General features: G+C 47.7%; 1 protein-coding gene across 1 annotated transcript in view; it reads left to right on the top strand.

Moving 5' to 3' along the window:
- Nucleotides 1-13,137, top strand: part of LOC126412949 (myrosinase 1-like) — a 109,617-nt gene that overhangs the window by 94,683 nt on the left and 1,797 nt on the right. The window contains exon 7 of the mRNA XM_050082840.1: nt 586-787. Within this exon, the coding sequence (XP_049938797.1) occupies nt 586-787 (202 nt within the window). The remainder of the gene's footprint in view (nt 1-585; nt 788-13,137) is intronic.

Raw genomic sequence — 13,137 nt, 5'->3', positions numbered from 1 at the left:
ATGTCCTGCGTGGCAAATGTCCGGCATTCGTGCAGATGTAATGCCAACTCCCTTGAGCGACGTATCGAGACCTCATTGCTTCAATGCAACGACGCGTCTCCTCTGTTACCCGTGCCAAAGGTGGACTTAATGGCTATTAGGTAAGTGGTCATGGTGTTCTGGCTGATCAGTGTACATTACCATGTTATAGACATGTCCCATTTTTTGTGATGCTACTTTGACGGAACGACATTATAGCAATTACCGTGACAATAACGAGCATTAATAACTGAGGGCCGACGGAAAGGCTTGTTTTCGTTGGCGAAAGATAGGAAAATGACAAGTAGACATCACTTACCTCTTCCGGTTGACTACCAAATCGTCTTTCTTTCTTGTAGTTTTTTTCTGTCCGTTTTTCTCAACCTCCTCTCCGGCGTCCTTCAATGGGGCCATCTTGCCACCTTCTCCTTACGGCTCTGACAACTCGTACCAGCGTAACACAGATGAAATTTCCTCGGTACTGATGCTGTCTGTATAGTGAGAGGAGACCTTGTCTGCTGTCTTCGCATTGCGACGGGCCAGCAGCGGAGGCTGGGCGTGTTGCAGGTGAAGTGGTGGGTGACGATCAACGAGCCGGAGCACATCGCGGCGGGCTACGAGCCTGCTCTTTCCGTATACGTACCCAGCGTGGCGCCGGGGCTGCCCGGCCACCCGGGCGTGGGCTCCTACCTGGCGGCCCACACGATGCTGCTGGCGCACAGCCGCGCCTACCGCCTCTACAACACCACCTTCCGGCACCGCCAGCACGGTACGTGGCACCTTCTCCTTCCCGCCGGGCCTCACGATGGAACCTTCCTAACTTCCGTATTCCGGTCTTCTTTAATCTTGGTCTCCGGTTCACCTACATCTACACTACTGGCCATTAAAATTGCTACACCAATAAGATATGCAGATGATAAACGTGTATTCATTGGAGAAATTTATTATACTGGAACTGACATGTGATTACATTTTCACGCAATTTGGGTGCATAGATCCTGAGAAATCAGTAACCAGAACACACACCTGTGGCCGTAAAAACGGCCTTGATACGCCTGGGCACTGAGTCAGAGCTTGGATGGCGTGTACAGGTACAGCTGCCCATGCAGCTTCAACACTGTACCACAGTTCATCAAGAGTAGTGACTGGCGTATCGTGACGAGCCAGTTGCTCGGCCACCATTGACCAGACAATTTCAATTGGTGAGAGATCTGGAGAATGTGCTGGCCAGGGCAGCAGTAGAACATTTTCTGTATCCAGAAAGGCCCGTACAGGAACTGCAACATGCGGTCGTGCGCTATCATGCTGAAATGTAGGGTTTCGCAGGGATCGAATAAAGGGTAGAGCCACGGATCGTAACACATCTGAAATGTAACGTCCACTGTTCAAAGTGCCGTCAATGCGAACAAAAAGTGACCAAGACGTGTAACCAGTGGCACCCCATACCATCACGCCGGGTGATACGCCAGTATGGTGATAACGAATACACGCTTCCAATGTGCGTTCTGCGCGATGTCGCCAAACACGGATGCGACCATCATGATGTTGTAAACAGAACCTGCATTCATCCGAAAAAATGACGTTTTGCCATTCGTACACCCAGGTTCGACGTTGAGTACACCATCGCAGGCGCTCCTGTCTGTGATGCAGCGTGAAGGGTAACCGCAGCCATGGTCTCAGAGTTGATAGTCCATGCTGCTGCAAACGTCGTCGAACTGTTCGTGCAGATGGTTGTTGTCTTGCAAACGTCCCCATCTGTTGACTCAGGGATTGAGACGTGGCTGCACGATCCGTTACAGCCATGCGGATAAGATGCCTGTCATCTCGACTGCTAGTGATACGAGGCCGTTGGGGTCCAGCACGGCGTTCCGTATTACCCTCCTGAACCCACCGATTCCATATTCTGCTAACAGTCACTGGATCTCGACCAACGCGAGGAGCAATGTCGCGAAGCGATAAACCGCAATCGGGATGGGTACTATCCGACCTTTATCAAAGTCGGAAACGTGATGGTACGCATATCTCCTCCTTACACGAGGCATCACAACAACGTTTGACCAGGCAACGCCGGTCAACTGCTGTATGTGTATGAGAAATCGGTTGGAAACTTTCCTCTTGTCAGCACGCTGTAGGTGTCGCCAACCGGCGCCAGCCTTGTGTGGATGCTCTGAAAAGCTAATCATTTGCATATGACAGCATCTTCTCCCTCTCGGTTAAATTTCCCGTCTGTAGCACGTCATGTTGGTGGTGTAGCAATTTTAATGGCCAGTAGTGTACATTTACGTGGCGTATGGAGTGTCGGATGGGATTTCTGGATACTTCGGTTTGTTTCGAAGGACCGGGACTGCTCGAGCCCATACCTTCTGTCTGATGATGGGGGGTTTGGAATGATGGGTTTGGGAATGCGTAGTGAGTAGTGTTTCTTGGTTAGTTGGTAGGATGATCTTGAAGATATTTCTGGGATGATTTAAGGTGTGGATTGATCTGGGATTGGGATAATGTCGGATGTCGACGTCTTCTTGACTTCTTTCGCCGCAACGCACCGACTGCGTTGTGGCTCGGCGAACGAACAACTCCCCTTGATGAGGGCAGTGAGATCGTTCCCGGCGTCTTGTGATAAAAATTGGACGACTGTTGGCTGTCGTGAAACAGCCTTCTTCTGTTCTTCATCGGAGACCGGGGTTGCCTTTGGCTTGGTGGCTGCCTCAACCTTTTCGGAGGCGACCAATTCAAGCAACCCTTCCAAGTCCTTGGAGATCCGCACCGCCAATTCTTCTTGGGAGGCGGCGGGGCGGGATCTGGGTCCGATTCCGTTGTGTCCATTTCCTCTATGGGCTCCCGCCCCGATGGGGGTGGAGCAGGTGGGGTGAGTCGCAGTGCTTTAGTGGCAGAAGCCACTTCAGCCCGCAGCCGCTGAATTTCCCTGTGTGCCGCGGCTCGTAGGGCGGTCCTCTCTGCCGCGAATGCGGCTTTGAGGTCCTCTATTGCGTCCTCTGTGGCCGCACGGAGCTTGTTGTGCGGCACAGTGTCATCATGGCGGCGTCTTTCGGGGGTCGGAGGAGCCCCCTCCTTCTGCTGCTCAAATCCTGCCGCGGGCGCTGGCCCGCGGCCGCAATTTCTCCGTCGTCTCTTCTTCGTCTTCTTGTTGTTGCCCCCGCGACCCCAGTTAGCAATGTAACTGCAGCCACGAAGGCTCGCGACGTGCTTTCCTCCGCAGTTTGCGCACTTTGGCGCAACGTCGCGCGGCTTTTTGCAGTCGCGGGTGTCGTGCGGCTCTGCGAACTTCATGCACACCGCGTGGTCGTGCCGGCAGTATTTAGCCACATGGCCAATCTGCTGGCAGCGGAAGCACTGCACATCTCGGCGTGGTTTGCCGCCACCGAATCTGAGCGCTTCAATAAAGACACGCTCCATTACGGCGGCAACAAGAAGGCGGCCCGGCCTCCCTTCTCTTCTGGGCGGCATCTGGGCAGCAACAGCGACGGCAGCAACAGCAGCAAGCGCTCCGCTCTAGTCAGCGTCTCCACACACCTGGTCGTACATGTACATGGTTGCTCTGCAGTTCACACTTAAGTGCCTGGCAGAGGGTTCATCGAACCATTTTCATACTACTTCTCTACCGTTCCACTCTCGAAAGGCGTGTGGGAAAAAGGAACGCCTAAATCTTTCCTTTCGAGCTCTGATTTCTCTTACTTTATTATGACGATCATTTCTCCCTACGTAGGTGGGTGTCGCATTCGGAAGAGAAAGCTGGTGATTGAAATTTCGTAAATAGATGTCGCCGCAAAGAAAACCGCCTTTATTTCAGTGACTGCCACCTCAACTCGCTTGTCATATCAGTGACACTCTCACCCCTATAGCGCGATAACACGAAACGAAGTGCCCTTCTTTGCACTTTTTCGATGTCCTCCGTCAATCCTACCTGGTAAGGATCCCATAAAAAAAAGGTCGCGTGACTACGACCTCCCGTTGGGTAAACCGTTAGCCTGGTGCAATTCTTTCGATTTGACGCCACTTCGGCGACTTGCGCGTCGATGGGGATGAAATGATGATGATGATTAGGACAACACAACACCCAGTCCCTGAGGGGAGAAAATCTCCGACCCAACCGGGAATTGAACCCGGTCCCTTAGGATTGACATTCTCTCGCGCTGACCACTTTTTTTTAATTCCACAAAAACAGTAAAAAAATGGCTACAATGAAATGACATAAATAAGGTGACAGATAATTGCAGTCATAATTTACGGCATTCAAAGAATGACTCAGCTACCGGGGGCGGACAAGGAGCCCATACCGCGCAGCAATATACCAGCAGAGGACGGACGAGTGTAATGTAGGCTGTCTCCATAGTGGGTTTGTCGCATCTCCTAGGAGCTCTGCAAACGAAGCGCTGTTTTTTTGTTTCGCCTTCCCCACAATATTATCTATGTGGTCTTTTCAATTTAAGTTGCTCGTAATTGTAATTCCTAGGTATTTAATCGAATTGACAGCCCTTAAAAATGTTCAAATGTGTGTGAAACCTTATGGGACTTAACTGCTAAGGTCATCAGTCCCTAAGCTTACACACTACTTAATCTAAATTATCCTAAGGACAAACACACATACCCATGCCCGAGGGAGGACTCGAACCTCCGCCGGGACCAGCCGTACAGTCCATGACTGCAGCGCCTTAGACCGCTTTTTTATTTTTTAAAAAAATCTCGCTTTGATCGCTTTTCTTCGTTGCATCTGCTCGGGGCGTACGTCGTAAGACATCCGTTTAAGTTCGTTGTTGATCGATTAACTCAGTTTTTTTTATTACAGAGGGCAGCTAACCCTCTGACCGAACTCGCTGAGCTACCGTGCCGGCACCACTCGGCTAATCCCGCACGGTGACAGCCCTTAGATTTGTGCGATTTATTGTATAACCAAAATTTATTGGATTTCTTTTAGTACCCATGTGGACGACCTCGCACTTTTCTTTGCTTAGTGCCAATTGCCACTTTGCGCACCATACAGAAATTCTCTCTAGATCATTTTGTAATTGGAACTGATCGTCTGATGATTTTACTTGAGGGTAAATTACAGCGTCATCTGCAAACGAAAGGTAGCTGCTCAGATTACCACCTAGATCATTTATGTAAATCAGGAACAGCAGAGGGGCCTATGACACTACCTTGATAACGCCAGATATCACTTCTGTTCTACTCGATGATATGCCGTCTACCACTACGAACTGCGACCTGTCTGAGAGGACATCACGAATCCAGTCACACAACTGAGACGATACTCCATATGCACGCAATTTGATTTATAGTCGCCTATGAGGAACGGTATCAAAAGCCTTCTGGAAATCTAGGAATATGGAATCGATCTGAGATCCCTCGTCGACAGCACTCATTCTCCGCGTCAACTTCTTTTTATTTTTGGGGTTCCGTATCTGAAACGGAGCCCTTATACGATCGCTTTGTAGTCTGTCCGTCTTTCCGACTGTTCAGACCCCTTTTTCCAATTTACACGTAGGTGACAAAGGTCATGCGATACCTCCTTTTGCATGGCGTACTGCAGCACGCACTCAACAAGTCGTTGCAAGTCTCCTGCAGAAACATTAAGCCACGCTGCCCGTGTAGCCGTCCATAACTGGGAAAGTGTTGCCTATGCAGGATTTTGTGCACCAACTAACCTCTCCATTACGTCCCACAAATATTCAATGGGATTCATGTCGGGCGACCTAGTTGCCCAAATCATTCATGACAAAATTAACTTTCGCAAGACGTTGTCTGTCAAGTGACATAACCTTGTGAAACTAGGATCATACGTACAAAGAACTGCTACAGTGTGGTAGAGAAGCTAACTGAAGGCAATACCCAATGAGGAGAAAAGAAATGACACGTTTATTTAAAGACAGTAATTACACTGAAGTCACCGCCATTTATTACGGTCCTGTGGACATTCAAAAAGGTGGGACACGGTTCTTAACACGGTACGCCGTCAACTTTCACGGCAGTGGGTGCTCTGCGACGTTGTTCCATGCTGGCCACAATGTTGCTAAGGAGTTCTTGTCAATGATCGTTGGCGCATGTGCTCGTGCTGCAGCACGTCCCTCCAATGCATCCCACACGTGCTCGATGGGACTTAAGTCGGAGGAACAGGTGTGCCAGTCCATTCGCCTGAATACCCACTCGTTGCAAGAGCTCCACCATCTGCTCTGGTTGTTATCGATAAAAATGAAGTCGGGACCAAGTGCACACCTGAAGAGCCTCCCACAATAATGTTGACAGGTGTGTGTACAATGTTCAAAAATTTCTACGTCTACATATATACTGCGCTAGCCACCAAGCGGTGTGTGGCGGAGGGCACAATTCGCGCTAAAGTCATATTCCCCCCCCCCCCCCCCCCTCTGTTCCACTCGTGGGTCGTCGAGGGAAAAACGACTGTCTGAACGCCTCGGTACGAGCTCTAATTTCCTTTATCTTCGAATGGTGATCATTGCGCGATTTGAAAGTTGGCGGTAATAATATACGCTCTACATCCTTGGTGAAGATCAGATTTCGGAATTTAGTGAGCAGCCCCTTCCGTTTAGCGCGCCGTCTACCTGCAAATATGTCCCACTTCAAACTTTCTATGAGATTTGTAACGTTCTGGCGATGGCTAAATGTACCAGTCACGAATCTTGCCGCTCTTCTGTGGACCTTCTCAATCTATTGAATCAGACCCAGCTGGTAAGGGTCCCATACAGACGAACAATACTCTAAGACTGGACGAACTAACGTATTGTAAGCTATTTCCTTTGTTGAAGGGCTGCATCGCTTCAGGATTCTACCAATAAACCGCAATCTAGAGTTCGCCTTACCCGTTACTTGTGTAATCTGATGATTCCATTTGAGATCATTTCGAATAGTCACACCCAGATACTTGACGGATGTTACCGCTTCCAAAGACTGGGCATTTATTTTGTACTCGTACATTAATAGGGATTTTCGTCTTGTTATATGCAGTAGGTTACACTTACTAATATTGAGAGATAACTGCCAGTCATTACACCATACATTTATTTTCTGCAAATCATTGATTTCTTCACAACTCTAGTGTGATACTACTTTCCTGTAGACTACAGCATCATCGGCAAACAGTCTAATGCCGCTGTCAATACCATCAACCAGATCGTTTGTGTAAATCGTAAAAAGCAGTGGACCTATTACGCTGCCCTGGGGCACACCTGAAATTACGCTTGTTTCTGTTGAAATCATCCCGTTCAGGACGACATACTGCTCCCTGTCCGTTAGAAAACTTTCTGTCCAACCGCATATGTCATCGGATAGACCGAAAGCGCGCACTTTTTGGGGCAAACGACAGTGCGGAGCTGAGTCGAACGCCTTTCGAAAGTCGAGAAATATGGCATCAACCTGGGAGCCTGTATCTAGAGCCTGTTGTGTATCTTGTACAAGGAGGGCCAGTTGTCTCTTGCATGACCGCTGTTTCCTAAAACCGAGCTGGTTTCTGCAGATGAGCTTCTCAGAGTCTAGAAAGGTCATTATGTTTGAACACAGAATATGTGCCATCATTCTACAACAAATTGATGTCAGTGAAATTGGCCAGTAATTATGTGCATCCGATTTTCTGCCCTTTTTATAGATTGCTATAACCTGGGCCTTCTTCCAGTCCCGTGGAACTTTCCTCTGTTCCAGTGATCTCTGATAGATGACGGATGAGAATGGTGCTATATTTATAGCGTAGTCAACATATAATCTTACGGGGATACCGTCTGGGCCAGATGCCATCCTGGCGTCTAAGGATCTTAACTGTTTTACAATCCCAGACACACTATAAACACTATGTCAGACATCCTAGTATTTGTTCGATAGTTGAAAGGGGGAATGGTGCTGAAGTCCTCTACGGTAAATGAGTTTTTGAAAGCTAGGTTTAGAATTTCGGCCTTCTGTTTATGACCATCAGTTACATTACCCGTACTGTCAGCAAGAGAAGGTATTGAATTATTTGTAGCGTTCATAGACTTGGATATCAGTACACCCGTGCAACATTACGGATCCCCACATCATTACACCTGAATCACCAAAACAATCATGTGCAACAATGTCTCTGCGTACATTACGTGTTACCCCATCTCGGCGTATGAGGGTACTTAATACAGCCAGGAACACTGTCGAACGTAATCGTTTTGGTGGTCCAGGCGTTATGGTGTGAGGCGTACTGACGTGCAAATGTTTGAACATGATGTACTCACCGGTCAACGTTACTGTGACGTTGTACTCCTTCCCCACGTGCCTCTTTTCAGGCGTACGTTCGGAACCGACCACGGTTTAATGGATGACAATGCACGACGGCATCGAACAGTGCGGGTGGAGTAGTTCTTGGAACGGGGAGATATTAGACTGATGGACTAGAATGCCAGTTCCCCCGAATTAAATCCCACCTAGCAGGTGTGGAAAGCGTTGAGGAGACGTACAGCAGCACACACACATACACTGAAGCCGCAGGCACACGGACCGTGCTGTTGAACCTCAACGCTGAGCGTGGCGACTTCAACGTGCTGCTGAACGCTCAGAAACGTTGCGACTTGTGCGTGTACGTGGGCCCCAACGCTCTCCAGTGGTACTTATCGGCAGTATCTCGCTCGTAAATCACGTTGTTTACGAAATGGACGGGCGTAAAATTCCCATATTAGCTCTATTAAAACGTACTTTTCTCCCTTGTCCATATGCTAGTCAGGTTGTTCTGTCTGTAGTGTGCACACACATCAAAAAAGTTTCGCATCATCTCGGTTCCGAGAGTTCCGGAACCTGTAAAGAAAATTGGAATAAAGATCAACATAAACGTCATTTTCGCCCTTTTCATTGCTCATCAAAACCACACACTGCATGTTGTACCACCATACAGCGAGACCTTCAGAGGTGGCGGTCCAGATTGCTGTACACACCGGTACCCCTAATACACGATGCACGTCCTCTTGCATTGATGCATGAAGGCAATATTCGTCGTGGCACACTGTCCACAAGTTCATCAAGTCACTGTTCTATCCCAAACATGTGCGATAGGGTTCACGTCTGGAGAATATCCTGGCCACTCTAGTCGACTGATGTCGTTAACCTGAACGAAGCCATTCAAGAGATGGGCATGTTTGGGGGCACGAATTGTCATCCATGAAGACGAATGCCCCATCAATATGTTGCCGATATGGTTGCACTATCGGTTGGAGGATGGCTTTCGTGTATCATACAGCCGTTACGGTGGCCCTACATAATCCCACCCCAAAACAGCAGTGAACCTCCACCTTGCTGCACTCGCTGGATAGTGTGTCTAAGGCGTTCAGCCTGACTGGGTTGCCTCCAAACACGGCTCCGACGATTGTCTGGTTGAAGGCATATACGACGCTCATCGGTGAAGAGAACGTGATGCCAATCCTGAGCGGTCCATTCGGCGTGTTCTTGGGCCCATCTGTACCGCACTGCATGATGTCGTGGTTGCAAAGATGGACCTCGCCATGGACGACGGGATGAAGTTGCGCTTCATGCAGCCTATTGCGCAGGGTTTGAATCGTTAACACGACGTCCTGTGGCTGCACGGAAAGCATTATTTAACATGGTGGCGTTGCAGTCAGGGTTCCTGCGAGCCATAATCCGTAGGTAGCCGTCATCCACTACAGTAGTAGCCCTTGGGCGGCCTGAGCGAGGCATGTCATCGATAGTTCCTATCTCTCTCTCTCTCTCTCTCTCTCTCTCTCTCTCTCTCTCTCTGTATCTCCTCCGTGTCTGAACATCATCGCTTCGGTTAACTCCGAGACGCCTGGACACTTCAATTGCTGAGAGCCCTTCCTGGCACAAAGTAACAATGCACACGCTACTGAACCGCCCTATTGACAGTCTAGGCACGGTTGAACTACAGACAACACAAGCCGTGTACCTCCTTCCTGGTGGAATGACTGGAATTGATCGGCTGTCTGACCCCTCCATCTAATAGGGCTGCTAATGAATGGTTGTTTACATCTTTGGGTGGGTTCAGCGACATCTCTGAACAGTCAAAGGGACTGTGTCTGTGATACAATATTTACAGTCAAGATCTATCTTCCACAGTTCTGGGAACAGGGGTGACGCAAAACTTTTTTTGATGTGGGTATAAATGAAAACTTCAATATCCGTGAAAATAAGGCGAGACAAATGTACAATAGTTCCCCACATAAGATAAAAATTATTTCATCATTCTGCCTTTTTAGTAAAACATTACGGTCATTCTTATTTGATCACTCAGTAGCAGAATCTTTACATGTGAATTACAAAACTCAAAAGAAGAAAGGCCAAAATATCTTACTGCAAGTAGTGCAAGGTGCCCTATAGATTAAGCGAACAAACTCAGTTCCTAAAAAGAGCACTTATATTTACATAACATCGAATATTATAGTATATACTTATAGTGAACTAATAAGAAAGTATCAGAACCTATTAAAAAGCGAAGGACAGGAGAAAAAAATATTGAGGTGTAGTTGGATGCGAATCACTAACACTACCGTGACCACAGCTGTTTAAGGACCATATCTAGCTTATTACTATACCATGAAAGTTTTATTATAGCTATATTACTTACTGAAATTTAATTATAACGAACTGTACCAATAACAATGCATTTTAATGGATTTTCAACATGCTGATTTCAAATAGCCTACTCTCATAATACGCAAGTTACAATAATACTTTTCCCACGAATATTACGTTTTTTTGTTATTTTGTCAGAACGAATCATACAATTAAAGGAGTGTTTTTGAGAGCTCCCCCGTTTGCCGGTGCTCAGAAATGGCATATGTACATACGGGCTTCAACTGAAAGCCAACATGGAGCCTCACAACTCTGCACCGAAGGGAGATGGCGTGCACGTGACATAGGTGGCGTTCTGCCACCTCATTGGTCAATGTTCAACCGCACGTCCAAAATATCTTACGTGATAGATATTGCTCTGCACGTTCGTAAGGACTTCCCAACCTGCTATTCCACGCTTTGACCTCACAAATTCGGCCCACTCAAGGCTAAACGTTCGGATGCATGGTCCGACGTGCCAACGGCTTAAAGATCACCCAGCAGATATCAACCGTGCTGGTAGAAGACTGAAACGCCCAGCCATAAGAACTCCTTACCCACTTTACGTCCAGCAATGGAGGACGTTGCAGAGAATGTATTGCTGATCACACAATTTACTAAGAACCATGTCGTGCCTTTTGCAATGTTCAGGGGACCGTCATGGATCGCTGAAATCTCAGTGTAATTATTGTCTTTGAATAAAAGTGTCACTTCCGTTCGGCCAGCTTCTTATTCCTTGCAGTTACGTTCTGTGCTATACTGTAGTAGTTCGTTCTACGTATGGTAAAAGTTTCATCGAGCTACGTTATTTGGCAGTGACACATCATGAGAAAGTTTTGCGCTCCAGTGGAAAGTACTCTCTGCCGTACACTTAACAGTTGTATGAGAAATATGGATGTAGAGAAGTTCAGGTAAACCACCGAAAATCTAAATCAGAATGGCCGGATGAGCTGGAGCGTGTCGTACAAAAGCCCAGTTCTTTACAACATTGTAACATCTTCCGAGCTTAACCTGACGACGAACTCGGTCGAGACGTGTGTTGCTGTGACGAGTGAGAAAGGCTCACGACAAGAACCTCGCTGCCTGCAGCAGTAGGGACAATAGTTAGTTGTCGCTTTTTTGGTGCTCCGCATTACAGTGATATTTCAGAAGTTCATTCGAGATACATTTCACTGTTGAGAAGTTCAACATTTCGCAGTAAATTCGAAGTCTCGTCAGGAAAATCGTAAGTATACCGCTTATTTGTCTCACGAACGCAAACCTGTATAATTTTTCCACCAAAAATTGTTCATTTGCGTCTGACGGTTCTTGCATATCCCGACAAGCTCCGTATTTGCTTATCTAAAGTGTGTTTCAAGGCTGACTCCCTGATCAAAGGGATTTAATACACTACTGGCCATTAAAATTGCTACACCAAGAAGAAATGCAGATGATAAACGGGTATTCATTCGACAAATATATTATACTAGAACTGACATGTGATTACATTTTCACGCAATTTGGGTGCATAGATCCTGAGAAATCGGGTGCATAGATCCTGAGAAATCAGTACCCAGAACAACCAACTCTGGCCGTAATAACGGCCTTGATACGCCTGGGCGTTGAGTCAAACAGTGCTTGGATGGCGTGTACAGATACAGCTGCCCATGCAGCTTCAACACGATACCACAGTTCATCAAGAGTAGTGACTGGCGTATCGTGACGAGCCAGTTGCTCGGCCACCATTGACCAGACAATTTCAATTGGTGAGAGATCTGGAGAATGTGCTGGCCAGGGCAGCAGTCGAACATTTTCTGTATCCATAATGGCCCGTACAGGACCTTCAACATGCGGTCGTGTATTATCCTGCTGAAATGTAGGGTGTCGCAGGGATCAAATGAAGGGTAGAGTCACGGGTTGTAACACATCTGAAATATAACGTCCACTGTTCAAAGCGCCGTCAATGCGAACAAGAGGTGACTGAGACGTGTAACCAATGGCACCCCATACCATCACGCCGGGTAATACGCCAGTATGGCGATGATGAATACACGCTTCCTATGTGCGTTCACCGCGATGTCGCCAAACACGAATGCAACCATCATGATGCTGTAAACAGAACCTGGATTCATCCGAAAAAATGACGTTTTGCCATTCGTATAGCCAGGTTCGACGTTGAGTACACCATCGCAGGCGCTCCTGTCTGTGATGAAGCGTCAAGGGTAACCGCAGCCATGGTCTCAGAGTTGATAGTCCATGCTGCTGCAAACGTCGTCGAACTGTTCGTGCAGATGGTTGTTGTCTTGCAAACGTCCCATCTGTTGACTCAGGGATCGAGACGTGGCTGCACGATTCGTTACAGTCATGCAGATAAGATGCCTGTCATCTCGACTGCTAGTGATACGAGGCCGTTGGGATCCAGCACGGCGTTCCGTATTACCCTCCTGAACCCACCAATTCCATATTCTGCTAACAGTCATTGGATCTCGACCAACGCGAGCAGCAATGTCGCGATATGATAAACCGAAATCGCGATAGGCTACAATCAGACCTTTATCAAAGTCGGAAACGTGA

Source organism: Schistocerca serialis, chromosome 7 (genome assembly GCF_023864345.2).
Source record: "Schistocerca serialis cubense isolate TAMUIC-IGC-003099 chromosome 7, iqSchSeri2.2, whole genome shotgun sequence".
In the NCBI taxonomy this organism is placed as follows: domain Eukaryota; kingdom Metazoa; phylum Arthropoda; class Insecta; order Orthoptera; family Acrididae; genus Schistocerca; species Schistocerca serialis.
Note: the sequence above shows the minus strand (reverse complement) of the source record. Positions and strands in the feature narration are given on the sequence as shown.